Here is a 27,842-nt window from a genome sequence, read left to right on the forward strand (position 1 = left end):
CTCACAATTAATTAGAGACTTAGAGTAATTAATTAGAGACTTAGTTAAAAGTTAGGAAGTGATTTTACAAAAAAGAAACAGAAATGACTCATGAACATAAAAAAGATGGTCTTATAAGAAAAACAAATGAAAAATAAACTGAGATACCATTTTCACCAAGCGGATTGGCAAAACATCCAGAAGCGCTTCAGTCACCCTGACCTTGCTTGGCAGTGGCAGCCCTTTGCACTCACACTCCCCATCCTCCCTGCCTGTTGCCTGGAATGCTGCTCCCTTCAGGATCCACGTGGCTAACTCACCTCCTTTGCTCAGATGTCTTCTCAATGAGACTTGAATGTAATCTCCATGAGGGTGGGATCTTTTTGTTGTTTTTCCCCGACATATTCTAAACATCCAGAAAAGCCTTCCACATAAAATTTGTCAATATTTGTTAAATTATGACAAACTATATTAGTAAGGTTGTGGGGAAGTAGGTAGGCATATACATCGCCAACTACCTGTGGCGGACAGTTTGACAGTATCTAACAAGATTACTGTGTATGTGCTCCTAGACCCAACAGTTGCCCTTCTGGGACTTTGTCTTCCAGCTACTACTGTATGTACAAAATTACTATTGCAGTTTTTATTTGTTTTTATATAATTGTGTAATATTGAAAACAATGGGAAATGACTGTCAGTAGGGGGTTGCTTGAGTCAAATATGGCACATCCATACAATGGAAAGGAATGCTCTACAACAGTAAAAAGAATGCTCAAGAAAGCTATCTTTTGGTGAAAAGATCTCTAAGAGTTATCGCAAAAGAAAAGAGCTGTGTAGAGTGTGCTATCTTTTCTGTAACAAAGAAAAAAGTTGGTGGGAAGGATAAGAATGTATGTCCATTATTGTGTGCATATACATAAATTCTAAAAGAATACCAAAGAAATAGTGGAGAAATATGAGAACTTGCTAGACAGGGAAAATGATTAGGAATAGTAAGTTTCACTGATAGCTCTGGGTATTTTTTCATTTTATGAAGCAAGTGAAAGTATTTCGTGTTCAAAAAAAGTAAAAAATAGAACTTAGAATGATAGGTGCTGTTGGTCTAAGGAACATTTGAAACATTTAAATATACTAATAACTATCTTTTGTGTATTTCAGGGATATAAAGTAATTTGTAAAAATGATTTCAATCGTTGAATAATGGTATTTTTATGAATGTGTTTTATGCTATTGTTCTTTATTATTTTAAAAGTAATATGGGTGCTGTACTTTGTGCTATATGTTTTAATTTTGTTGTTGTTGTTGTTATAGGTAACAATCTGATTCTGTTACCGTTTCTTTTCAGCCCCGATGATATTGGGACCTGCTGGTATATCCTTCTTTCTGGTTCCGTGTTCATCAAGGAATCCATGTTTCTTCCAAGAAGCAGGTATCGTATAGACATTCTGTAACAGATTATCCATGAAGCTTGAAATTATTTGCAGAATTGAGTTCTAAAATTCTTGTCTATTCCTGTGTCCTCTTCTGCTGACACAAAGCAAGACAGTACTTTGAGGTGTTGATGCATGAATCTTTAAGAAATAACTTTGTTTTGTATGCACTGTTCCAATCTCTTTAACAAAGGGCAAGAACAGAAAACATACTGATGACATGTGCATTTGTTACATGATTATGTCAGCTGTGTTGAGGGCACATTTGCTCCTAGGGAATACAGTCAGTTCAAGGTAGCTTAGATAAAGGAGGACTAACTTAAAGAGTATAGCAGGCAGTCTCATAAACGTTTAAAGAGAGGCAAAGAAAGTTATTTAAGACCACATGGGACTAGAAATGGAGAGCCAGGGACTTTCATTGGCATTTTTTGCTTCTCAAGACCATATGACCTTTCATTTTTGCATTTGTCTGTAGATTGGCTACCTGCTCTGTAAGGCTGTTGATTCCTTTCTGCCTGTCTTTGACTTGTATGTGCTGACTACTCACTTAAGGCCTTATGTTGCTTAAGGGCTTATGTCCCTAATGTTTACATTGTTTGACTGCAGTGCTGGTATTGTCTTTAAATTCCTCAGAATACAATCTGACTGGCCTGGGTTGGGGCGGATGTATTCCTGTCTTCCAACCAGCTGTGGCCAGAAAGGGTTAGGGCTCATCTGTTGCATACATGATTGCCTAGGTTCAGGTTCCCCAAGGGTGTCAGCTACTGAGTTTCAGTAGTTTTGTTTCTACGTACTTTTCGCAAGTAAATAATTTTTACTAAAGGTTTTAAACTTTTAAGTATTTTTATTTTAAATTACTAAATAAATATTTTATTTGAATTGACTAAATTTATTAAAGTACGGGGATTGCCCCTTTCTGTCACTTAGCTCTTCTATAAAAATATTCAAATGTCTTGTTGGTAAATATTCTGAATGGGTCAGGCTCTTACGAAGAATCTATTTAAAAGATGTGAACAAAATTTTATAAAAGGTCAGAGTCTGAAACAAGGAGAGGTAATTTTACACTGTGGAGAAAGATCAGCCTGGGTGTGGTAGCTGACGTGAGTAGAATGGGCCTTTGGTGGCCAGAGTGCTAGTAGGAGTGCCAGAGGCACATTGCATCTAATTAAAAATAATTTCGGCTGCGATTCTCATGCCTCTTTGCCCTTCTACTTCTTTGAGGTCAAATTGACAAACATATTCTCTTTAGAAAATGGTCACATGAGGGAGGGAAGCTCTACTGCTTGCTTGTTCCTGAGTAATAGTCTTGGAAATGATGCTACCATTGGTGGTGGTGGCGGTAGTAATAGAGATAGTAATAATTGTAGTAGTAAAAATAATAGTAATAAAAGAATGATGACAAAATAGCTAAGCTTTTACATTATTTTCCATTCACCATTTTAAATGTTTTGTGTATATTAAATACTTTCATAACTCCCCTTTGAAGTGGGTACAGTTATTACCTGTATTTTATGAATGAGGAAACTATGGTAATACAGGATGGAGGGTGGTTGTACCTCCTGGAAATCTGCCTAGAAAGCCTGGAGTGACCCTGTGAGCTAGCTTCGATAATTCTAGGAATTCTGTTTCCCGCAGGAATATCTCCACTGGAATCGTAAAGCTCTTCCACTCCTTCAGACTCAGGACCTACTATTTGGTCCCTTTCTGGAGGTTCTGTCTGACTCTCTTTCTGAACTTAAAAGAAGGTGCTGACAAACAATATTTAAGCATTGGCATATTTTAAAAATTATATATAATTTAATATGAAAGTAGTAATTACCATATACATTTTCAAAAATAAAGAGAAGAAACATTGTCAGCTAAAATCCTCTCATCCAAGATAATCATTCTTTAATAGTATTTTTTCTCTACACTTATATGCTTGTGTTTAAGATCATGCTTTAAATACAATTTAATGTCTTCCTTATTCCAGTTAAAGAATATATATGTTGCCTTATAATATTAAAAATTCTTCATAAAAAGGTTTACTGTTTATAACTTTTAATGCCAATTTAACATTCAGTTATTTGAACTTTCCACAATTTAGTTAATAATTGTAAAGGATACATTTTATTATAAATAATGCTGTAGCAAATGCAATTTGAAATTTATGTCTTAAAAAGAACACTGATTGTGACTTTATCATCATCTTAATACAAGGTCTGTTGTACAAACTAAATGCATAAGACCAAAGCCCTAGAACAGTGAAGAAGCCAGTAATGGTCGTCCTTGACTACCAGCCGTTATCAACTAGTCAAGTAACAGCTTGTTCTAACTTCTGGAAAGGGAACTTAATGTTCAAAAGACTGCTATTCTAGAAAAAAGAGGACTTGCAGTTCAGACTTATTTCTTGAGCACATTGGACTCTGTATCTAATTATTTTAAAAGATGACATAAGTTACTCTTTTTCTGGCTGGATGTCAAGTGCTTGCCAGTTAGTACTTTAATAGGGTGAAAGAGGGAATGGCGGTTCCGACGGAATGACAAGCCAGTACTATTTATAGGTTATTGCTTCATGTTGCACCTGCTGACATTTGCACTGTCCAAGTTGTTTGTTTCCTTTGGGGATGTTGCCTTAGGAATAGGACTGAGATTGTTTTAATGAGAAAGAGTTTAGTGGTGTTATGCTGAAGATTGGCATTAGTGATTCAATATATATTTCTCTTCCCAGAAAATACTGAGGTTCTATATGGATTAGGTATTACTGACAGTACAGTTTCATAAAACAACTAGTTTACAGATGATTCTTCAACCTATGTTTTTATCGTGTAAGCCTGGAAATTGGTTATCAGTATATAATAAGTCAACTGAGCATTCTCTTAAAAGTGCCAACTCGTTTTGACGGGTAATTCACCTTGAAAGTACCAAAAGATCTGGAACAACATTTTTATATTTTTGACTAATTCTTATGAAATTGTTTTGACACATGATTTCATCCAGTGAAAAGGAGGATATATATGGCAGAAAAATCTGTCATTTGGCTTCCAGATTTAATTAGCCTTATTGAAATCCCTCAGTCGACATTTAAGTCAGCATTTTATGTTTTTCTAATTTTTTTTCTTTTGTTTTAGTTACCTTCCTAGAAGATAAGGGTGGTTTGGGTATGTACTTTTACTTTGGTTGTTCAGACGTGAGTGTTGTTCCTTGTTAAGGTTTGTAGGGCTTATGAATTCCTATGTGACTATCACTGACAGCTTGCTTACTCTTCTTCTCCACTTCAAGCAGTTTCAGTGATTATGAATGTTGTTTTTGTGAGTTTTGTTTTTAATCTACTAGAAATTTGTCAAGTTTTGAAACACTGATATTTATACAAGTGCCTGTAACACCATGTATTTTATGTTGTTACATATATTGTTGCCTTCAGATAGAGCTAAACTCTTATTTGAATTATAGTTTGTATTGAAGCAAGGTACAATTTATAGTTATTGTTTTCTTAAAAGTCGTTTAAAATGAATTCAGTGTCTTTGTATCAACAGAAGATTACTAGCAAAGGTAATTTAAGATTGGAGTGTATGGGTGAGAGAGAATATTTGCCATAGGTGAATATAGAAACAGTGCAAACTATGATGTGTTTTTTCAAATCTATGAGTGAAGCAGTTGTGGCCACTCAGTTGTAAGGTTGTGTGCTGCATAACTTTATGAGTGCTGATTACACCCATAGTCATTGCAGGTTGATTGATTAAAATAATTGACAGGCAGAGGGTAGTAAGAAGAAGGAGTTTTTCCTACATAATATTTTCAAAGGCATCATTTGCAACAGCTGTGGGGCTGGAAAGCAATAGATGAAGATTATCTTATGAGGTTGCAGATTTAGAAATGGTTTTCTAATGTACCTTTGCTTTATGCTATTGTACGTAATGGATAGGAAAACATTGACAATTTTCATTGCCCCTAAATACCCTAAATCAGTATATTTTAAAAAATTATAATAGAAATTGTGGAATTTAAATTTTTGTCTAAAATTACCCCATTCTATGAATGATGAAGCCTATTTCCTAATAAAGTCACAATATAATAATGAACCAATATATTATTTTTTGGCTGCTGACTTCTGGAAGGTTAGGAATTTATTAAAGATAGGTTCAGACTGTATTTCTGAATGTATATCTAGCTCTTTAGATTATTTGTTAGAGAAGGAGATAGTTTACCTAGGTTTTATGTTAACTCATTGAGTTAGAGCATTTTTCTAGTAATTTATCAGTCATTAAAAATCCTATTTGCAGTAAGAAAAAAAAAAGTGTACAATTTTTATTTTGTGGGGAGGGGTTATGGAGTCTTACTCTGTTGTCCAGGCTGGAGTGTAGTGGCACAGTCTCAGCTCACTGCAGCCTCCGCCTTCCACGTTCAAGCAATTATCGTGCCTCGGCCCCCCAAGTAGTTGGTATTACAGGTGCCTACCACCACATCCTGCAAAGTTTTGTATTTTTAGTGGAGACGAGGTTTCACCTTGTTGGCCAGGCTGCTCCCAAACTCCTGACCTCAACTGATCCTCCCACCTTGGCCTCCCAAAATCCTGGGATTACAGATGTGAGCCACTGCCAGTTTTTTGTTGTTGTCTGTTTGGTTTTTAAAGAGACAGGTTCTAAGTCTGTCATCTAGTCTTGAGTGCAATGGCACAATCTTAGCTCACTGTGGCCTCAGCCTCCTGGGCTTAACCCATCCTGTCTCCTCAGCCTCCCAAGTGACTGGAACTACAGGCACACATCAGTATACCCTGCTGATTTGAAAAATATTTGAGAGGAAAGATGGGGTCTTGCTGTGTTGCTCAGGCTGGTCTCAAACCCTGACCTCAAGCGATCCCCCCACCTTGACCTCCCAAAGTTCTGGGATTACAGGCGTGAGCCACTGCACCTGGTCTATGCTAGATATTTAAGACATGAATCATTATTGTTATACAGAGAGACTCTTTTATATTGGTCACAGTCTTAAAAAATCACTGCTGTTGAAATGCTTAATCTGATTTTCTTTTTTTTTTGAGGCGGAGTCTGCTGATTTTCTTAATAAAATCAATTTTATCATAGAAGTCTCAAAGGAAGGGCCTTTTAATAGAAATAGTCATGTGTCCCATATTTAATCATAAACAGCATCTTTATTGCTCTGATAGTTTAAAACTTTTTTTATCTTTTATATAGAGCATTTGGAGAGGAATCTCTTCACTTTCTTTTATGTGTTGGCCAGGTAGGGACTGTAAGGTTGAAGGGAAATTAATCCCAGGGTAGCTATTAGTCTAGGAACTTTGAAGATGCCAATAGGAGGATGGTAATTAAGGCTGGAAACCAGAGAGATTAGGACAAAGACTATACAGAAAGTGGTGGCTTCTGATGCATGGACTCTAGGGTTTGATTTACCAGGTTATTTGGGCAGCAGACTTAGTAGGCAAAATAATCTATACTACAAGTGCGTTAAGAAATTTTATCTATAACTGAAAATGTACTGGCAGTGGGAACTGCTGTGCAGTGAAGTGCCATCAAAATTGAGGTTTGCTTCATGGGCCCTTTCCATGCTTATCTATGGATTATTCTCCTCATTTTATATTTTTCAGTGTTTTTTCAAACATTAATTGAAACTTGCATTGACCTGACCACTCTCCTACTGTGTGGTCTCTACAGTGAGTCCTAGAGTATTCAAAAGAAGCAAGATGATCTACCCCTGCCGTCATGTAACGTAGTATCTGCTTGCGGCAATGAGGCGGTTGCATGGGAAGTAGAAAAAGTTCCCTGGGTATCATTGAACAAGTACGTAGTACTGTGTAAATTGACGTGGCAAAGACCATACAAAATGCAAAATCATTTCAAAGAGAGGGATATTTTAATGTATGTGGAAGGTCCTCAAAGGTGGCTCTTAAGGGGGTATTTTTGAGTTGGGTTTATAATTTAGATTGTTGGAAAGTGATCAGGAAGAAAATGTGGACATGGTAAAGAACATAAGTGATGGCACAGAGATAGGATTGAGTGAGGACGATTCAAACATAACCAACAGCTTGAGTGAGGGCAAAAGATTGAGATCAATTTATCTAGAATGCAAGTGTAGTTTAGGGAGTGAAATAGTTACAGCAGCATTGGTAATAGTGGCATTGATGAGAGCTCTACTTTACAAAGCTGTATAACTTGGTTGGAAAGCCGGGACTGTTGGTAAATTAGGTCTCAAGTAACATTGGCAGAAGGTTGAAATGTGCATATCATGTATTTGCACCACATTGACTGTGTCCATTTACAATTAGTGCTTCTCCTTCATTGATACCAACTGTATCCATAATTTAAAAATTAAAACTGTGCTGTGGTACTCTTAATAATCACATTTTAAATCAGAGCTGGCAGCTATAATGAGAATAAATGGAGAAACAGAACATTTAACTAATCAGTTTGGAGAGGCTGAAATACTATTCTCATTATGATTCACATGATGAACAATGAGCTACTTGAGTTTAAAAATCACAGGCCTACTTTCTGCTTGCCGCTGCTGCATGATAACTTAAGTGATTGTTCTGATACCCTTTAAGGTTTTTTTTAGTAATGGGAGGAGGTAAAACAATGGATGAGTTAGTTCTATATGTGGCAGAGACTGAAGACAAATTTATTTATTTGTTTTCAAGTGGGATTATTTATTTTAATTTTGACTTTGATTTTAGATTCAGGGAGTACTTGTGCAGGGTTTTTTACAAGGATATATTGTGTGATGCTGAGGTTTGGGTTTGATTGAACCCATCACCCAGATAGTGAGCAAAGTATGCAATAGGTAGCTTTTCAATTCTTGCCCCCTTCCTTCCTCCTCACTCTTGTACTCCCCACTGTTTGTTGTTGTCATGTTTATGTCCATGAGTAGCTAATGTTTAGCTCCCACTTACAAGGGAGAACATGTGATATTTGGTTTTCTGTTTCTGTGTTGCAGCCTCCAGCTCCATCCATGTTGCTACAGAGGACATGATTCCATTCTTTTTTATGGCTGTGTAGCATTCCATGGTGTACGTGTACCACGTTGTCTTTATCCAGTCCACCACGGATGGGCACCTAGGTTGATTGCATGTCTTTGCTATTGTGAATAGTGCTGAGATGAATGTGCAAGGGCAGGTTTCTTTTTGGTAGAATGATTTCTTTTCCTTTGATTATATACCCAGTAATGGGATGGCTGGGTCAAATGGCGTTCTATTTTTATTTCGTTGAGAAATCTCCAACCTGTTCTCCATAATGTCTGAACTAATTTACATTCCCACCAATAGTGTATAATAAGCGTTTGCTTTTCTCCACAGCCTGGCCAGCATCTGTTGTTTTTTGACGTTTTAATATAGCCATTCTGACTGGTGTGAGATGGTATCTCAGTGTGGCTTTGATTTGTATTTCTCTTGTAATTATTGATGTTGAGCATTTTTTCATATGTTTTTTGCCACCTGTATGTGAAGACAAATTTAAGTGTTTCGTATTTCATGTAAAGAGCTATATAGGATTAGAAAATCATATTCTTGAAAGAGTACACATTTGTTTTAAGTCATCCAATGACTTACTGAAGATACCTTAAGGAGTATGGCATTTTAAAAATAACTCACTAGTGAATTATGCTACAGAAGGGTAACTTTATTGGACATTAAACATATCCAAAAGGCATAAAGATAAGTGAGGGATGGAGTTCTGGAAGTTGTATATTCACGTAAGATTTACTTTCAGGTATTGGCAAAAATCACAGCTGGAGTGCAGATTAAGCATGATAGGAGTGTGGTGATTGGAGAAGGAATGGAGGGGGAAAAGGAAACACTACAAATCATGTTAAAACTGTCCTCATTGAGTTTTACAAGTAATATACTGGTCTTACATACCCTTTCCTCCTACCATGGGAAAATATCACTAACTTATAATAGGATTAAATGAGGCAATACATAAGTTTTTAGATCTTTTCTTTATAGAGAACATTATTAGAAGTTGTTGGCCAGGCGCAGTGCCTCATGCCTGTAATCCCAGCACTTTGGGAGGCTGAGGCAGGCAGATGACCTGAGGTCAGGAGTTCAAGAACAGCCCGGCCAACATGGTGAAAACCCCATCTTTACTAAAAATACAAAAAAAATTAGTCAGGCGTGGTGGCACCAGCCTGTAGTCCCAGAGACTCGGTAGGACGAGGCACGAGAATTGCTTGAACGTGGGTGGCAGAGGTTGCAGTGAGCCGAGATCACGCCACCACACTCCAGCCTGGGCAACAGAGTGAGACTCCGTCTAAAAAAAAAAAAAAAGAAGTTGTTTTCTTGAAAAGGAAAACCATAAGACTTTATTTAATTCATATTTGGAATGGCCTAAAGTTAGATGATGGGAGAATTAGTAAGGGTTACTAAGTGTGTAAGAACTGCTTATCTTAGGATTCGTCTTGTACAACTCATTATCATGTTATTTTTGCAGAAGCAGGTGATTGGGCCCTGCAGTTGGTCAGTTAATAAAAGTACTAGGTTAGTCTGGGAGCCATCCATTTTAACCTAAAAATGTTCAATTTGATCTATGCATATCTATATAACTGAATCTACAGTTGAGTTAAAATATACACATGTGCATAAATATATATTTGTTTGTGTGTATGTGTGTCAATTCATCCTCTAGGACTTGACTCTGTTCCCTTAAGTCTTCCGTACTTATTTACCCTGCACCTAATCCAACAACAGGTGTAAAAAACTGACATACCTGTATTAGTTTTACAAAGCATTAACCTATTAGGTAATTATTAAGTAGGTAGTTTATCAAGAATGAGCGGTATATGTATTGTTCTTTTTAAGATATTAATGTGCAAAACCTAATCACTACAAGGGGTAGTGTCCCAACAACTTTATCTTTGAAGAATTGTTTACCAAAAGGATTATCAAAAGTTACGAGCAAAAATGACCAGAACTGATTTCTAAAATCAGACGTTACTCCAGGTTATTAGTCATGTCTTTTCAAGAGATTCCTTACCTTTGTGCTTAATCAGTACTAATGAGCTCTTTTATCTTGACTTCTGACCTAAACTCACCTGCAATGTTTGATATGCGTATACTTCTGTCTTATTCATCCTACAGATATTTATTGCTTCTTACATGCTTGCTTAGAATGTGGTGCTGAACTAAAGGAGAGATCCTCCTCATGTGCTATCAAAGCCAAGAGATTAAAAAGTGTTTTGAGAAGGGAGAAGGGTCACTTTGTCTAGTGCTGCAGGGACATTCAATAATGGGAGACATAACCTTTGGATTTAGCAACATGGGAGTCCTGTGACCTAACAGGACTCGTGTTAGTGGAGTGGTGGAGCTGGTTGAGGAGACAATGGGGAGAGAAGAATTGGTGAAACAGAAAATTTCATCATATCAAGAAATTTCATAGTGAAGTAGAGCGGGAAAATGGGGTGGTGACTAGGAGTTGTAAAGTCAAGAGGGGTTTGTCTCTTCAAAATTAGGAGATGCTAGCATGTGTTTGTGTGTTGATGGAAATGATCCAGTTGAGAGAGGTACAAAAGTGATAAAGGAAAGAGGGGAGGTACTTGCAGAAGTGGGTGAAATTCCCACAGTGGGGTGGAATGGGGTGGGGGAGGTGTTAGCTTTTGAGAGCATGAAAGCACTTCATGCTCTTTTATAAACTTAGGATAAGAGATGTAGGTCACTTGGTAGATTTGGGAATTCCGTGATTTCCTGCTGCCAAACATAAATCCACACTCCCTTGATGAGACATACAGGGCAGCTCAAAATGCTTCCAGCTTGTGGTGCTTCCAACATGCTCTACAGTTACTGATCTCTGTGGTCTGGACACACTTTTGTCTAAGCTGTTGTGCCTGTCTGGGATATCCACCACATTGTTAGCACCTTCCCCCTACCCTGTGAATTTCTTTAGGAAGTCTACCCTTGTGTTCCTGTCAGGATCAATCATTGCATATCATACTAAACTGTGATACTTTCAAAGGTGTGGGCTCTGTTATTCATCTTTGCTTCCCCAGTGCCTAGGACACAGCAGGCATTTAATCAATGTTTGCTGAATTCTGTTGGGTCAGGATTATATTTTTAACTTGCCCTTTAAAAAAATCACTTATAAAGTTTGACAATATTATGATAACATATTCCCTTTTAGAAATAACTTTTCAGTAGCCTACAATTTATTTAATGTCAGGTTGATATAGATGAGAAAACCAGGGAAAAGAATGAGGTTGCAAGGTAATGGAGGAGGAGTCTGGGGAAACTGTATGATAAATTGATATTGTTCGACCTTTGCAGGGGTGTAGAAGAGGAAAAAAGGCAAATGGTGTTTGCTGGATGTTGGTTTTCTTACTGTGTTAGTTGTAATTAGTTTTGGTTGCAAAAAACAATTGCAACAATACAGTAGGACCCAATTTTTCTCTCACAGAAAAGGACCCTGGGAGTGGATGGTCCAGGATGGTTTGGTGGTGACCCCAAAGGTGAAAGGTTATAGGCTTCCACCCTTCTTCTCTACTTGTGCTAGCATGTGGCTTGTATTTTCAGGGTCAGTTGGTAGCACAGATGTCTGCCGAACCCCAGCCATCATGTCTGCCAAACTCCAGCCATCATGTCTGCATTAAAAGCTAGAAGCAGGAGGAAAGGCAATAGAGCAGAAAAGTTACCTTTTCCATCCAAGACAGATTCCTTGAAACATCATTTCTATTTATATCTCATTGTCCAGAATGTAGTCATGTGGCTGCTTCAGGCCACCCAGGATCCTGGGACACGTAGTCTTTTATTCTGCAATGTGATGCGCCCTGCTAAAAATAATATAAAAAATCCTTCTAAGGAGAAAGAGGAAAATGGATATTGGAGCAGGGAAGCCACGGTCTCTGTTACACCTGCTCTTCAGTTTTCCCCCTCACCCTTGGAGTGCGTTAATTGCCTGTGCTCACATTCTACATCAGCTCAGCCACGCTCCTTTAGCTTTTACATTATCTGTAATTCCTATTTGTCTTACTGGAAGTTTACTCAAGTCCTGGTATTCCTATGACATATATAAGGCAAAGGCTTATATTAAAGGTTTTAAGGAAGTGTGCTGGGAGAGAATTCCAAATAAGGCAAAGAAAATGATGAAACAAATGTCAACTTGCTTCAACTAGAGTTGATGATATTGAAGGGAAACTTTAGTTACACTAGATGTAAGTATATTCTATTTTAAATGTAAAATAAGGTAGGTCTCTAAAGGAGTAAAGTGAAATATGTAAATAGTCACAGTGGTATATATTAAAAATTCCCCCTTCGGGTGTTCGTCATACGTTCTGCTTCAGTATGAAGTATCTTCATCCTGGAACACTAACATGATTTTTAGCATTATTTAGAACCCTGTTTCCTGTTGTACATCATATTCCAATGTGATACCTGATGCACAGAGCAAAACTGTTCTCTAGAGGGAGAGGGTTCAATTGCTGGATCAAGTTGGGAATTTGGTTGCTATAACTACAACATCGCAGATGTGCTATACATTTACGTAGGCTTCTGTGGCCTTTGGAGTACTGGGATTGGTAGTGTCTTAACACAGTAAGTAGCTGTAAAGAGAAGGACTGTGATATTTTTTGTGTGTATAGTTGATGGAGTTCCCCAGGTCACCTGATGCTTAAAAGTCTTCAGTTAGGGCATTGTTTGTGATCCTTGCTATAAATGAGTGTGTGATAGTTCATCCCAGAAGTCCTGTTTGCAATGATGTTTATATTTCTCGTGAAGAAATAAATAATACTATATTTCATAAAGATTTTAGAGTCTGATGTTTGTGTCAATGAAACACAGTATTGTTTTTCTCTGGAAGATGTTTCAGTTGGTTACCCACTGCTAAGTGCTCAGGAACTCCTAACTCTTGTCTGTGTTCCGGTTGTTTTTGGAGAAGGGACAGAGGGATGTGTGAGTTACTGTTTCACTTGTATGAATTCAGGGTGTATCTTAAAATAATAGAGCAGCTAAATTTGTTTTTGTTTAAGAAAGTGTACTCTCTGTATTGGGGTCACTAACAGAAAATAACAAGAGTAATAGTATGGTTAAAAGAAGATTGATATGTGATGCAAATTATACTCTGGGAAATTGGAATGTCATTATTAAGATAAAAATGTCCAATTAATCATAGTTCAGGGACCTTCTTATTATGAGTTGAATATATGTGTGTGTGTGTATATATATATATATATATATTTTGAAGACAACAAAATCATATTTTGAAATGTTAAAGATGACTTTATTCTGTATTATGTACCCACTTAATTTTTTCCATGTATTATAAATTTTTTGACAGTACTTGTTGAAATAATAAAGTGAAGGACTATAGCTTAGATATTTATATTATTGCTTTTTTAAATGTAAGAATTTAAATGTCATGTGGTTTTTAAAAGGATCTGCAGTTATTTTTTATTACCAATTAGTATTTTGAATTGTGAGTCCAAAATATTTAAATTATTGTCTTAGATGTTTCTTATGGCTTTATAGGGGTTACATATTTTTGCTATTAAATAGAAAATAGAATTTCTGCTATTGACTATTCATGTGTTTAGAGAGCTACACAAACATTAAATCATTATTTTCTTGGTTATACTTTTATCTACTTTTTTTGAGTCAGATTATTTCAAGGTAATCTTAACCTTATCTTTAATTGATGGCTTACCTTTTCGTGTTTTATAACTAGAAATTGCTTAGAATTTAAGTGTAATTTCCTTAAGATAACTTTGGTATTAAACATTTTCAGATAGTTTTAAAAATGAGGGCAATTTAAAATTTGTCAAACACATTCTTGTGTTTTATTATTATTATTTTATGGTTCATTAGGGTGAATTTAGAAAATAGTCATTAGGCAGACTTAATTCAGTTTTACACATAGAAAAACCTCAAGTTGAGAAATTCCATTTCATTAGGCTAAATCAGATATATTTTAGGATGAACGTGTATATATTCTAGCATGTATGTATCAGAGACATATATGTTTCCCTCTTTTCTTGCCATGATGGATATAGTCCATGATAATAATTTAGTTATTACTCAGAATCATGAGACCATTTCCGTTTACTTCTTTTCACCTTATCTTGAATTTTAACTTACATAATTTTGGGAACACAAACTAAGGAATTGGCTTTGAATAAGGTATTCCAGGTTTTATAGCCATTATCCCATTTAAGTGTTTTTTTTTTTTTTTAGATAGAGTCTCGCTCTGACACCCAGGCTGGAGTGCAGTGGTGTGATCTTGTCTCACTGCAACCTCTGCCTCTCGGTCTCAAGTGATTCTTGTGCCTCAGCCTCCTGAGTAGCTGGAATTACAGTCATGTGCCACCACTCCCGGCTAATTTTTGTATTTTTTGTAAAGATGGGGTTTTGCCATGTTGGCTAGGCTGGTCTTGAAGTCCTGGCCTGAAGTGGTCTACCTGCCTTGGCCTCCCAAAGTGCTGGGATTACAGGTGTGAACTGCCATGTCTGGCCCCATTTAAGTGAACTTCTAAAATCTCTTATGTATAGGAAATTTTGTGTTTGAAAGCATCATTGTGACTGAAACAGATTTTTTTTCATTGATTATCTATGTTAGAACATAAAGTAATTTTAGTCTTTCAAATATAGTAGAGAAGAGCTGCTTGATTACCATTCAAGCCCAAGAAACATGAATTTTAATTTTTCTAAGAACGTGCTTGTGGGACAGTATATAGAAAAGACTTTAGAGTCCTTGTGTTTGGCAATAATGATGGTTTGAAGATGACATGGGGCAAGACTTTCAAAGTAATTGCCCAAGGTAGAGGTTTTCAAACCAGGCAGTTATTACATTTGCCTGGCTTAGGATGGGCAAAATGCTGAGTCCCACGCCCTGGAGATTTTGGTTTGCCACATCTGGGTTGGACCTTGGACTCTCTTGTTTTAAAAGCATACCAGCAGGTGGTTAATCAGATTCAAACAGAGAGGCTGTAGGTGAATGACTTTAAAATCGATGTGTAATTGTTTTAAAGGTAGATCAATAGAAGAAGAGAATCCCTGGAAGATCTGGTAAAGTTGAAACCAGAAATAGGAACCTTATCTTAATGGTCTCTGTGTGCCAAAGCTAAGGGCCTGAATAGTATTTCCATGGAAAAAGAAGTTGATGGAGAATAATTTAAAAGGGCTAATTGGTGGAATTTAGTGACTGAAGGTTACAGACAAGGGAAGAAAAAAAGTAAAAAATGGCTTCCGTTCTTTGAATTTGGATGTCTATAGAGCAATTACTTTGACAGCTATAACCAAATCTGGAGGGAATGAGGTAGGTGGGTATCAGAGTTGAAATGAAGATACTTGATTTTAGGCATGTTTAATTAATGCATTGACAAATAGATGGGAGCTACAGGGGATATAAAGAGATAACCTGGGTTCCTGAGAAAGATTGTAGATACAGGGTAGAGTAGGTGGAGGTTGGGTAAATAGAATACTGAAGGAAAAGAAGAGTACTTACAGCTATGTCAGAAAGTAACAAACAGGAACAGAATTTGAAAACTTTAAAATTTTGCTGTACTGCCCAACCCAGTGCAGAGATGTCTCATGGTCTATTTTAGCAAGCCATGCAATATGTTGTCAACCCTTACATAAAGTGAATGCCAGATTTATAAAGTTACCGAATTTTGTAAATGAGGCAATATTAATCTTTCACAAAACATTAATTTGAAAATGATTGAGTTGCTTTCATATTTTGGCTTCTATGAACATTCACAAATGTCTGTTTGTGTGGGTGATATGCTTTCCTTAATGTCTTGGAAAGGTACCTGGGGTGAAATTGATGGATAACATGGTAAATGTGTATTTAACTGTATAAGGAACTCCCACACTGTATTCCACAGTGGCTATAACATTTTTTATGCACACTAGCAGTTTATGAGATTTTTGTTTGCCTCACATCCTCGTCAACGCTTGGTATTGTCAGTCTTTTTCATCTTAGCTGTTCTAGTAGATATGCGGCAGTATTCTTACCGTGGTTTTTATTTTGTATTTCTCTGAAGATTAATGTTGATAATTTTTTCATGTGTTTGTTGGCCATTTCTGTATCTTGGCAAAGTGTCAGTTCACCTCTTTTGCTGTTTTAAAAAATTGGATTGTTTGTCTTATTTTTGAGTTGTGTAAGCAATCTTTTGGATACAATTATTTTGTTGGCTATATTTTGCAAAAATTTCCTCCTAATCTAACATGCACCTTAAAAAAAAATAAATAAAAACTCTGTGTTTTTGAAAGCTAAGGCTTTTTTTAATCTTAATGAAGTCCATGTTGTCAACCTGTTTTTTAATACTTTGTACTTTTAGTGTCCTTGTTAAGAAATCTTTTCTTAACCTCATGTCATAAAGGTTTCCTCAGTTTTTCTTCTAGAAATGTAATAGTTTTACTTCTTCCATTTAGGTCTGAGATCTATTTTGATTTAATTTTTGTGTGTGGTGTGAGGTAAGGGTTGAGATTTACATTTCTTCATACAGATATTCAGTTGTTCTAGAATACTTCATTGAAAAGAATATTTTTAATCTATAGAATTGCCTTGGCATGTTTGTTTAAAATCAATTAATTGTAAAAATAAATTATTTAACTATGAAATATTTGTTTAGATCTATCTCTGGAATCTCTCTTCTGTTCCATTGCTTTACATGTCAGTTCTTCCACCAGTACCACACTATCTTCATTTGTGTAACTTTATAGTCACTTTTGAAGTCATATAGCGTAAATCCCTGACTTTGTTCTTGCTTGTTTTTATTCTGTCCTTGCCTTTTTATATAAATTTTAAACCAGGTTATCAGTGCCAAAAAAATGTTCGTTAGGATTTGGTTGGAATTGCACTGAGTCTGTAGATCAGCTTGGGAAAGATTACTATCTTATCAATATTGAGCTTTCCAAACCGTGAACTCTCTCCATTTAAGTTTTCTAGAATTTCCCTTTGCAAGGTTAAGTTCCCTTTGGTAGTTTTTAGTATACAGATCATACACATTCTTCATTGTATTTATTCCTAAGTATTTTATATTTTGATTATAAATAATAGGTTTTTACCACTTCAGTCTATAAGGGGGAAGCTCTGAAACAAAGGTTAAGCAATATTGCCAGTGTTAGTTATTGGTAGAATTAGAACAGTCTTTCACTTACAAAACAAGTATGGGCTCATGAGAAGAGTCCACATTTAATTCAGATGAATTACATCAGTTGCCATTTTATTACTTGATGTCTTTGTAAAAGATTATATATGTGTATGAGTTTATGCTTTTCCTTTCTTGGACATGTGTTATTTTAACTTCCAAGAATTATGAATACAGTATTTTTCAAGTGACCTGAATTTTTGTTGAGGTTCAATCTTACAAAGACATACTTACCATTTCAACTTCTCTTACGGTATGTGCCAATTTTTGGGCAGGTTAGTGGCTAGGTTTTGATGCCATTAACATAGAGCTTTAAAGAATAGCAGATGTTTAGTTGTGATTCTTGAGATCAGTTCAAGTTCTTACTTGCTTAGGGCCAATCTGAATCATTCATTATATTCATCTGCCATTTTTCTCATTAATATGTTACATAGATCTGTTTGGTTATTTCTTAATGTAATTGTTTATTTTACTTCTTGAATGAATTTTATAAAAAATAAGGCCATTTGAAAATAAGATATTAGAGCTAAGCTTCCTTGTCTATACAACTCATACATGGCCAGCTTTGCACACTGCAATGGTGAACATTTAACAAAAGTATTATTGGACGGGCATGTGTCTACATGCTGAAAGGAAAAGCTGTTATGGACCATAACTTTTATACAAGCTGATCAGCTGCCATCTGTGTACAAAGCACTGTGATCAGCAGAGACCTGTTTGTGCCACTGTGTAGACTGATAGCAGCAGATTAATTTAGCTGAGCTGTTCTCTAGCAGTTTGGTCACGAGGACATAGACACTACCAAAGTGTAGTCATCACACCACTGATCTTTGCTGGTTTAGATTGTGGCAAGAGAGAAAAACTGCTTGCTCTCTTCACCCCAATACAGCTGAGGTAAGAGCCACCTTTTTTTCTCCTGAAGGGAAAAATGAGAGCAAATCTGCCTCTTTTAACTTTTCCCATGCTGTTTGATTTAAATTTATTCTAGTCTTTTCCATGATAATCCCCCAGGCCAGGTATACAGTTCAGCATCTCTTTGGCGGAGAGCAACTAGTTTGTAGCACAGCTTGGGTAAATTTTAATAACAAAATTGTATTGCCAGCACGAAGCATTTGACCTTGAAGACAGAGGAGAGCAGACATTGCAGATTTCCCTACTTGCCCTTCACTTACAAGAGAGTAGATAATGAATTAATAGAAATTGATAAAGAGTGTCTGTCAGGCAGCCGCTGAGGTCATGAGGCTGGTATGCAAAAAGAGTACCCATACAACATGCGAGACACATAGCTGCAGCCAGGAGAGGTGGGTGGGTCATCGAAGCAGGAAATTAGCCGTCAGATGGAATGTTGGCCTCTGTACAAGCTACGCCGCGCGCATGGACTCACTGGGAGAAAACACACAGGGAAATGGGGAGTGCTCAGTGCTGCAGAGAAAAGAGCTCCTATAGAAGATGACAGCACTATTGCTGTTAGTGGTACTTCAAAGATAACTGAAGACAGTGCAGGTTAGAATTTTTTTTAAAGGAATTAAAATGTTAGTAGCTTAAGTATGTTTAGTGTTTGTTAAATAGACAACAAACTACTGAGGAACGAACAGGGGGAATAGCACAGCTATAAGGCCTTCATATTGTATAATAATTTTTATCGTGTACTCTATTTTTATAAGCAGAGATTAAATGTTGAGATCCACTTTGCAGAGGAACAAACTTCTGTTAATTTGTGTAGGGTGATGATTGTTAGAATGTTTCTAAGTGAGCCTTGAAAGAAATTTAGAGATGTATAGTGTGTGTTCAGTTTTCCCAATACTTCTGAAATATAAGCCGGTTAAAGTCCATGCTTTAGAAGCAGTTTGCAGTTTACACACATACATGTAATTTATATATGTATCTGGTGTGTGTGTGTGATTTTTAACATAGCTGTTACTTTTTTGGGGTCTAAACTAATGAGTTAACTTATTAAGAAAATATTACATGTATTTTATGGAAAGTCTTTCAACCCACTTTCCTTTTATACTTATATTAAAATTTATTCTTATATAAGTTACCAATTTTTGAGAATGGAATTGATGGCATCAGCAGTTACTTGTTAGCTTTTCCTCCCTAATTTAATTGCCACTCTGCTGTCTGAAGACAGTGTTATGTGATTGGTTTTTTTGTAAGTCCTAAACAAATAAATTGGTTTTGATTTAGGATCATCAGTCCAGTCAGTTACTTAGACTTTTTTAAGGAAGAAACTAAAATTTAGTAACTGGCTATCATTTTCTGGAAACAGGGGTGTGAAAAATTGATATATTGGAGTATTATGTTTATCATTTTGTAAATTAGGATTGCCCACCAGTATAATATCTGCTTGACTCCTGTGTATTCCCTTGCTGGGTGTAGGCTGACTTGAATAAGTTTACATTCCGATACCGAGAATTGCATTCCACTGGGTAGTTCTGACGTACAAGAAGAATGTGGAGGCCCATACAAAGGGCAAGATTAGGGACACTGATAGAAGAGGCTTCTATGCTCTGTGACTGCCTTCCGTGGAAAGCTCACACTGGCAGAAAGTGCTCTTGACCCAACTTGGGAGAGGAAAATGTGGTCACAGAAACTTCGGACAATTGGACCTTACAACACCTGCAGCACCCTGTCTGGTGTTTCATTGCCTATGGGTATTTACGAAAACTAGGTAAGACTTCACATTCTCAAACTTTCATGCTGTGTGGGAGTCTTGAAGGAAAGTTTAGTTTTCTCTATTTTTTATATTATATGGAAGACTACTTAGTAATGTTTTGTCTTCATATTTTTGGTATTACAAAGTCATACCATTTGCACCTGTAGAAGTATATAACTTAGTTTCAATTTTGCTAACAATTTTACTTTTTAATTTTTAAATTGTTTTGTATAAAAACTTCAGCAAAAAAATGTAATGGAATGAAAGTCTGAATTGTTATACTGTTTTTAGAGCAGTCGTTCTTAGCCATACTGAGGGAGTACTAGCATTTAGGAATAATCTGTTTCATATGCTGCAAGTGGTCTTTTCAGTAATCATTTACTGGTGGGCTTAATTTTTTTCACAGATTTACCAGAAGTGAACCTACATCACTTTTAGTTGTTATCTTGTGATTGTTTAATGTAAGATTTTAAGGACATGCTGAAATTACATTGAGATTGAATTGTTGAAAGGCAAGGTGTACAGTGTATTTATACAGAACAATTTAGAAAGCTTTAAAATAGAGCATAGTGATCACATTTTCATTCTGTGTGGAAGGAGAAGACTATCAGCATTCTTAAAACACATATACCATAATACTTCTCCCTTCCACCACCCACTTTTCCTACTTTATGGCCTCTGACTAGACACCTCTTGTCAAATGCTGGTGTCTAGTTAGAAAGAACAGGTTTTTAAAATATTCAGGCTAACTCTCATTGATAACTGTTAACCTTCATCTTTCTTGTTTTTGAAAGACAGCTATTCGTATATGTGTGTTAATACATGTGTGTTAATAGCGTGTCTTATATACAAATACACATATACACACAAAGACTGAAACTTCTAGAAGACCAGAAATAACTTTTGAAAGATATTTAATTCTAAGTAGAAAAGATAAGCCATGTATCTTTAAAAATTAAGGAGTCTGAAATTTTAAAATATCTTGTTTATCTTGGTAAACAACAGATCTTTGCCGAGGTAACCCTAAAGCTCTTTATGGTCATTTGTAATTTGCTGAATTTGAATTGCCTTCTGAATTACAAATGCTGATTTGTGTTTTTCACTCAACTAGCTACTGAGTGAGCCTGGCCATTGAGAATTCACCTCTCAATGAAACTCACTTCTCGACTTGTCATTGGGTTATAGCTGTTTGTGTACTTGTCATCCATGGCATATAAACTACTTAAGAAGAGGGACTGTATTTAGTGAGTTTTTTTGTAAACTCTCAGTATTGATTACCAAGTTTATATTGGTAATATTGATTCTGTTACGTGTCCAGTGAACATTTGGAAGAGGAATAGATAGCACAATAATATATATGTCAGAAATAATATTATCTAGTCGTGCACTGTGTAATAATGTTTTGATCAATAATGGACCACATATACAGTGGTCATCCCAGAAGATGATAATATGGTATTTTTACTGTACCTTTTCAATGTTTAGATGTTTAGATACACAAATACCATTATGTTACAATTGCCTACAATATTCAGTAGAGTAACATTCTGTATGGGTTTGTAGCGGAGGAGCAATAGGCTGTGTCATCTAGCCTAGGTTGATAGTAGGCTATCCCATCTTGGTTTGTGTAAGTATACTCTGTGATGGTCACACAACAGTAAAATCGCCAAACAACATATTTCCCAGAACATATCTCCATCCTTAAGCAATGCATGACTGTATGTTAATATATATTATTACTCACACATATTATTTTATGTGTTGTATGTTATGTGTATAATATATTCTCACAAATACATTATTTATATCTTAAATTTAAACAAAAGTTTCTCACATGAATCATATATATGTGAGAAATAATATATGTTTTGTAGAGAGAGAAAAAAACCTCAAATATATGACCATGGATAAAGAAAAAAATGAGATTAATATTAGGTGAAAAAATGTTCATATAAATGACTCTTCTAAACTTTGATTTAAAATAAAGATTAAGTTGTATTCTTAATCCAAAAATTTCAAATCCAGAATGTTCCAAAACTTGAAATTTTTTGAGCACTGACGTGGTGCTCAAAGGAAAAATACTCATTGGAGCATTCTGGATTTCATATTTCCAGAGTAGGGATGCTCCACCTATACATGCAAATATTCCCAAATCCAAAATAATCTAAAATCAAAGCACTTCTGATTCTAAGCATTTTGGATAATGCATACTCGACCTGTCTTTCAGTCGTATTTGTTTACCTTCTGCCCATCTCTAACTAGTTCTTTCACCCAACGTCTGTCACTTCATTGTTAAATTATCATATAAAAGAGACAGGTTCCCAGTTTGTCCATCATCAAATATAACTCTTCATTTGTTCCTAAGATTTGCTGTTTGTTAAAATAGAGATTCTACTTTTTCTTATTCAAGTCCCAGATTTTTGCCAAGAAACCCAAATATCCTCTCTATAGTTTCTTTTCTAAGATTTTTTTATTGTGGTAAAAAAGATATGTAAACTATGTCATTTTAACCATTTTTAAATATATGGTTACATTTAAGTGTGTGTTCCAGTGGCATTAATTACATTCACACTGTTGTGTCACTAGTGGCGCTACCTCTTTCTAAAGCTTTTCTGTAACTCCAGATGGAAACCCTGAAACCATTATGCTTTCCAAACCACTTTCTCCAACCCTTGGCAACCTTGAATCGTTTTTCTGTCTCTATGAATTTGCCTATTCTAGATATTTCATGTAAGTGGAATCATATATTTGTACTTTTGTGGCTGGCTTGTTGTCTTTCGTGTATGTTTTCAAGATTCATCCATGTTGTAGCAGATATCTGAACTTCATTCCTTTATATGGTTGAATAGTATTCCATTGTGTGTGTATGCCACAGCTTGTTTATCCGTTCATCCATTGTTGGACACTGGGGTTGTTTCCACATTTTGGCTACTGTGAATAATGTTGCAGTGAGCATTGGTGTACAAATATCTGTTTGAGTCCCTGCTCTCAGTTCTTTTTGGTATTTATCTAGGGCTAGAATTGCTGTGTCATATGTTAATTCTATGTTTAGATTTTTGAGAAATTGCCAAACTGTTTTCCACAGTGGCTGTATCATTTTACATGCCCACTAGCAATGCACAGGGTTCCAAGTCCTCCACGTTCTTTTTTTTCTTTCTTTTTGCTTTCTTAAAAAAGGGAAATAGTAAAAAATTGTAGCCACCCTGGTATCCCATTTGCATGTGGCTTCAGGTGTGAAATGGTATCTTACTGTGGTTTTGATTTGTTTTTCTCTGATGACTAAAGATGCTGAGGACCTTTTCATGTGTGTATCAGCTCTTTGTGTATCTTCTCTGGAGAAATGCCTATGTAAGTCCTTTGTCAAGTTTACATTGGGTTGTCTTTTTGTTGTTTAAGAATTTTTTATGTATTTTGAATATTGAATCTTTATCAGATATGTGATTTGCAAATACTTTCTTATTCTGCAGGTTGCCTTTTCAGTTAAGGCCCTTTGATGCACATTTTTTAATTAGGATGAAATTCAGTTGATCTGTGTTTATTCTCCTGCTCCTCATGCTTTTATTTTCCAGAGCTAAGAATCTATTGCCAACTCCAAGGTCATGAGGATTTAATCCTATGCTTTTACTAAGAGTTTACTTTTGGCTCTTATATTTAGCTTGTTGATTCATTTCGAGTTAATGTTTGTCTGTGGTGTGCAGTAGGGGTCCAATTTCATTCTTTTTCATGTGAAAGCCAATAATCCCACCACCATTTGTTGAAGACTCTGTTCTCCTCCCATTGAACAGATATGACATCCTTGTCAAAAACCAACTGGTCAATCATTTGCAGTAACCTAGATGAGACTGGAGACTATTATTTTGAGTGAAGTAACTCAGAAATGGAAAACCAAACATCATATGTTCTCACTCATAAGTGGGAACTAATCTATGAGGATACAGAGGCATAAGAATGACACAATGGATTTTGGGGACTTGGGGGGAAGTGTGAGAAGGGGGTGAGGGATAAAAGACTACAAATTGGGTGCAGCGTATACTGCTTGGGTGGTGGGTGCACCAAAATCTCACAAATCACCACTAAAGAACTTATATAACCAAGTGCCACCTGTTCCCCAATAACCTGTGGAAATAAAAAATTAAAAAAAAAAAAAAAAGAAAACATAAGGAAAAAAAAGTCCTGTTAATTTAACACTCACACACAAAAAATCAATTGGCCATTGATGTATGAGTTGATTTCTGGACTCCTACTTCTATCCTTTTGGCCTAAGTACCACACTGTTTTGATTACTATAGCTTTGTAGTAAATTTTGAAATTGGGAAGTGTGAGTCCTCTGACTTTGTTCTTTTTCAAGATTTTCTTGGCAAATTAGGGCCCACCCAATTTCCATATGAATTTTACGACCAGTTTTTTTCATTTCTGTAAAAAAGACTAGTCTAATTTTGATAGAGGGTATGTTGAATCTGTAGATCACCTTATGTAGTTTATTATAAGACTTACTAAAAAAAAACAAAAACAGTGCTGTATTTGACAGTGTTAAGAGTCCATTTCTGACAGTGGCACCAAGGAACAGGATGTAATCACATTTGGATCAGAATGTAGTCACATGGTTTAGAGCAATCCTTACCTACTCCTGATTTTTGATCAAGGATCGTAGGTGTACATTTAAGTTACCCAATTTCTTTAATTGTATTTTTTTCTAAATTATTTCTAAGTCTTTTAAAAATGATTATTTTAGAAACTTAAGGGATACTGGCTTTTAGCTGATGTAATAGGACTTAATGAATTATTATTATTATTATTATTATTATTATTTTGAGACAGAATCTTGCTCTATCACACAGGCTGGAGTGTAGTGGCGTGATCTCGCTCACTGCAACCTCTGCCTTCCGGGTTCAAGTAATTCTTCTGCCTCGGCCTTCCGAGTAGCTGGGACTTCAGGTGCATGCCACCATGCCTGGCTAATTTTTTTTTTTTTTTGAGACGGAGTCTTGCTCTGTTGCCCAGGCTGGAATGAGTGGTGCGATCTCGGCTTACTGCAAGCTCTGCCTCCTAGGTTCACGCCATTTATTGGACTTGAAGTGTGACTTGAAGTGTGAAGTGCAACTTGAAGTGTGACTTCCTGACCTCAGGTGATCTGCCTGCCTCAGCCTCCGAAAGTGCTGGAATTATAGGCATGAGCCCCCGTTCCCGGCCTATTATTATTATTTTTGAGACTGAGTCTTGCTCTGTTACCCAGGCTGAAGTGCAGTGGTGCAATCTCGACTCACTGCAACCTCCATCTCCTGAGTTCAAGTGATTCTCCTACCTCAGCCTCCTGAGTAGTTAGGATTACAGGTGCCTGCCATTATGCCTAGCTAACTTTTGTATTTTTAGTAGAGACGGGGTTTCACCATGTTGGCTAGGCTGGTCTCAAACTCCTAACCTCAAGTGATCTTTCCATCTCGGCTTTCCAAAGTGCTGGGATTACAGGCATGAGCCACCGTGCCCAGCCTATGAAAAGTTATCTTAATTTATGCATCTGGTCTTTTGGAAAGCCCTTTGGATTCCCTGAATTTTTTGTGAGAAATTTTTCAGTTCTGTGTATTTCCCCTTAGAAACTCTTCCAGGGTAATACCCTTTTATAGATTTGATTTTTCTATAAGGACATGTATTGTAATTATTGTTTTTGATTCTTTCCTTGTGTGTCCATCATTTCATAGTTTTGTCTTTGTTTATAATTTTACTTGTTGTGTAAGCATCTTGCTGTGCTAATGCATTCAAAGACTTCGTTTTTGTTAATAACTTTTAACTGAAAACTGAGAACCTGTTGTTTAATATAATATTAAATACTGTGTGCATTTGATCACCTTTTCAGTGTAGAGCATTTCATTATGCGCACTGGATCCTCTGTGGCTTTCCTGCACTCCCACTTTATAAAATGTCTTGTACTTTATTCTTACTGTTTTGGTTTTGTGTTTTACTTTCTCAGAGTGTATTTGTTATTTGCAGTCCTGAAGATTTTGCACCATTTTTTTCCACTCAGTAATCTAAAATATTTAAAAGGATTGTTCATTATATTGTCAATGAGGTACTTTATCTCCTACACATCTTCATCTGTTGCCTTTTTTAAGTCTGTACTTATTTTCCAGAGCTGAATTTCTTCAGTTTATTTTTATAGAACTTGGCCAAAGATTTTTGAAAATGTTGTAAATAATCATATTTATTTACTTTTGTTTATGTATTTATTGTTTCAAAGAATCAGAGAGCAGAAGCAAAAGTAACTTGTGGACTTAATTTCTAGCTAACTTTTTTTTTTTTTTTTCATTGCTTTGTCTGTTTCTTCCAACCTTACAGCTTCTGGTTTGTGAGCTAAGAGCACATGATCTCTGTGAGAGAGCTCAGAGGCTTTGTCACTCATCAGGCCTAGCGTGTGCACTCATGACCTACTCTTTGGCTCTTTCGAGGCTGCTCTTCCTTTCTGCATTCCTGGCTGTGTTTGAAAAAATAGATTGTTGAATAAATGAAATAATATATTCTCCCTTGCTAATGTGTGTTCTGTGCACATTGCTTTTTCCATTCAGCTTTTTCAATAAATATATCTGATGGAAAGTCTGCAGTTTCTCGTGTTCACATCTTTGTGACGCTTTGTAGAACTCGAGTCTTTTTGTGGTTGAAAATGTTTCATCAGGCTCTAGTGCAATTGACTCTCTGAAAAACTCTCATGGAAATATTTTTGTAGAGCACGTTTTAGGAAATTTAAACTTTTCATCCCCAAAGTAATAGTGTGCTAGTGCAACTTGAAGTGTGACTTCCTAGCCATAAAGTTCTGTTGAATGAATGACTAATTGGTAAGAGGATTTGCACCCTAAATCCTGGAGTGGGGAAGATGGTACTATATTTATATATAAAATAATTAACAGTTATATAGTTTATTTATGTGAACATTAACACCTTTTGTTGCTAAAATTTGTAAACAATTCTAGCATGTATTTTTGTATCAAGTATTATATGAACAGTGTATACTTTACAAACATTTATGATTTTTTACTATGTTACATTTAAAAATGGATAAACATTAGACCAGTATATTTATAAACTTGTCTAAGTCTGTAACCTGCCAGATATTTTACTCACACATTGAGATTATTTATTAATTTGTAGTGCATAATTGTAAGCTTCATTTAAAAAAATTAAATTGCAAATAGGTAGATTCAGAAACTCACATTTTTGTGTATATTGAAGAGTTATGGAATTTCAGTTGTATTTAATTGTAAGCTAAAAGAAATGTTTAAAAATTCAGATCATTTAAATTGTATGAGAAGTAACATGAAAATAGATTTATTATGTTGTTTCTGGCAATTTTTTTCACTTAAAAGTACTCCAATGTGTATGTTTCTGTGGGCATATATGTGTGACGGCATATATGTGTGACTGTATATATGAACATTAAAAATTTTTTTTCAAATATGTTAAACATGATGCTGGTTTTGATTTTCATGGAAACGTTTTCTTCTTTTCAAGGCAGGTTTTACTCTATTGCCCAGGCTAGAGTGCAGTGGCACATTCTTGGCTCACTGCAACCTCTGCCTCCCATGCTCAAGTGATCCTCCCATCTCAACTTCCTGAGTAGCAGGGACTACAGGCTCACACCACCATGCCTGGCTAATTTTTGTATTTTTAGTAGAGACAGGATTTCACCATGTTGCCCAAGCTAGTCTCGAACTCCTGGGCTCAAGTGA

At 35.9% G+C, this 27,842-nt stretch overlaps 1 protein-coding gene across 17 annotated transcripts in view; it reads left to right on the forward strand.

The window, feature by feature from the left end:
- The window catches only part of RAPGEF2 (Rap guanine nucleotide exchange factor 2), a 260,818-nt gene that overhangs the window by 109,497 nt on the left and 123,479 nt on the right, over window positions 1-27,842 (forward strand). For 11 of the 17 annotated variants that reach the window (XM_015450980.3, XM_005556195.4, XM_005556193.5 and 8 more), the window contains one exon: window positions 1,325-1,408. The exons of 1 other annotated variant lie outside the window; for it this stretch is intronic. In XM_015450980.3, coding sequence (XP_015306466.1) covers window positions 1,325-1,408 — 84 coding nt within the window. Of the gene's footprint in view, window positions 1-1,324; window positions 1,409-18,825; window positions 18,975-19,850; window positions 20,143-27,842 lie in introns of those variants that run through there. 5 more of the 17 variants (XM_015450985.3, XM_074040691.1, XM_074040689.1 and 2 more) reach the window with 1 other exon arrangement.

Source organism: Macaca fascicularis, chromosome 5 (assembly GCF_037993035.2).
Source record: "Macaca fascicularis isolate 582-1 chromosome 5, T2T-MFA8v1.1".
Classification (NCBI taxonomy): domain Eukaryota; kingdom Metazoa; phylum Chordata; class Mammalia; order Primates; family Cercopithecidae; genus Macaca; species Macaca fascicularis.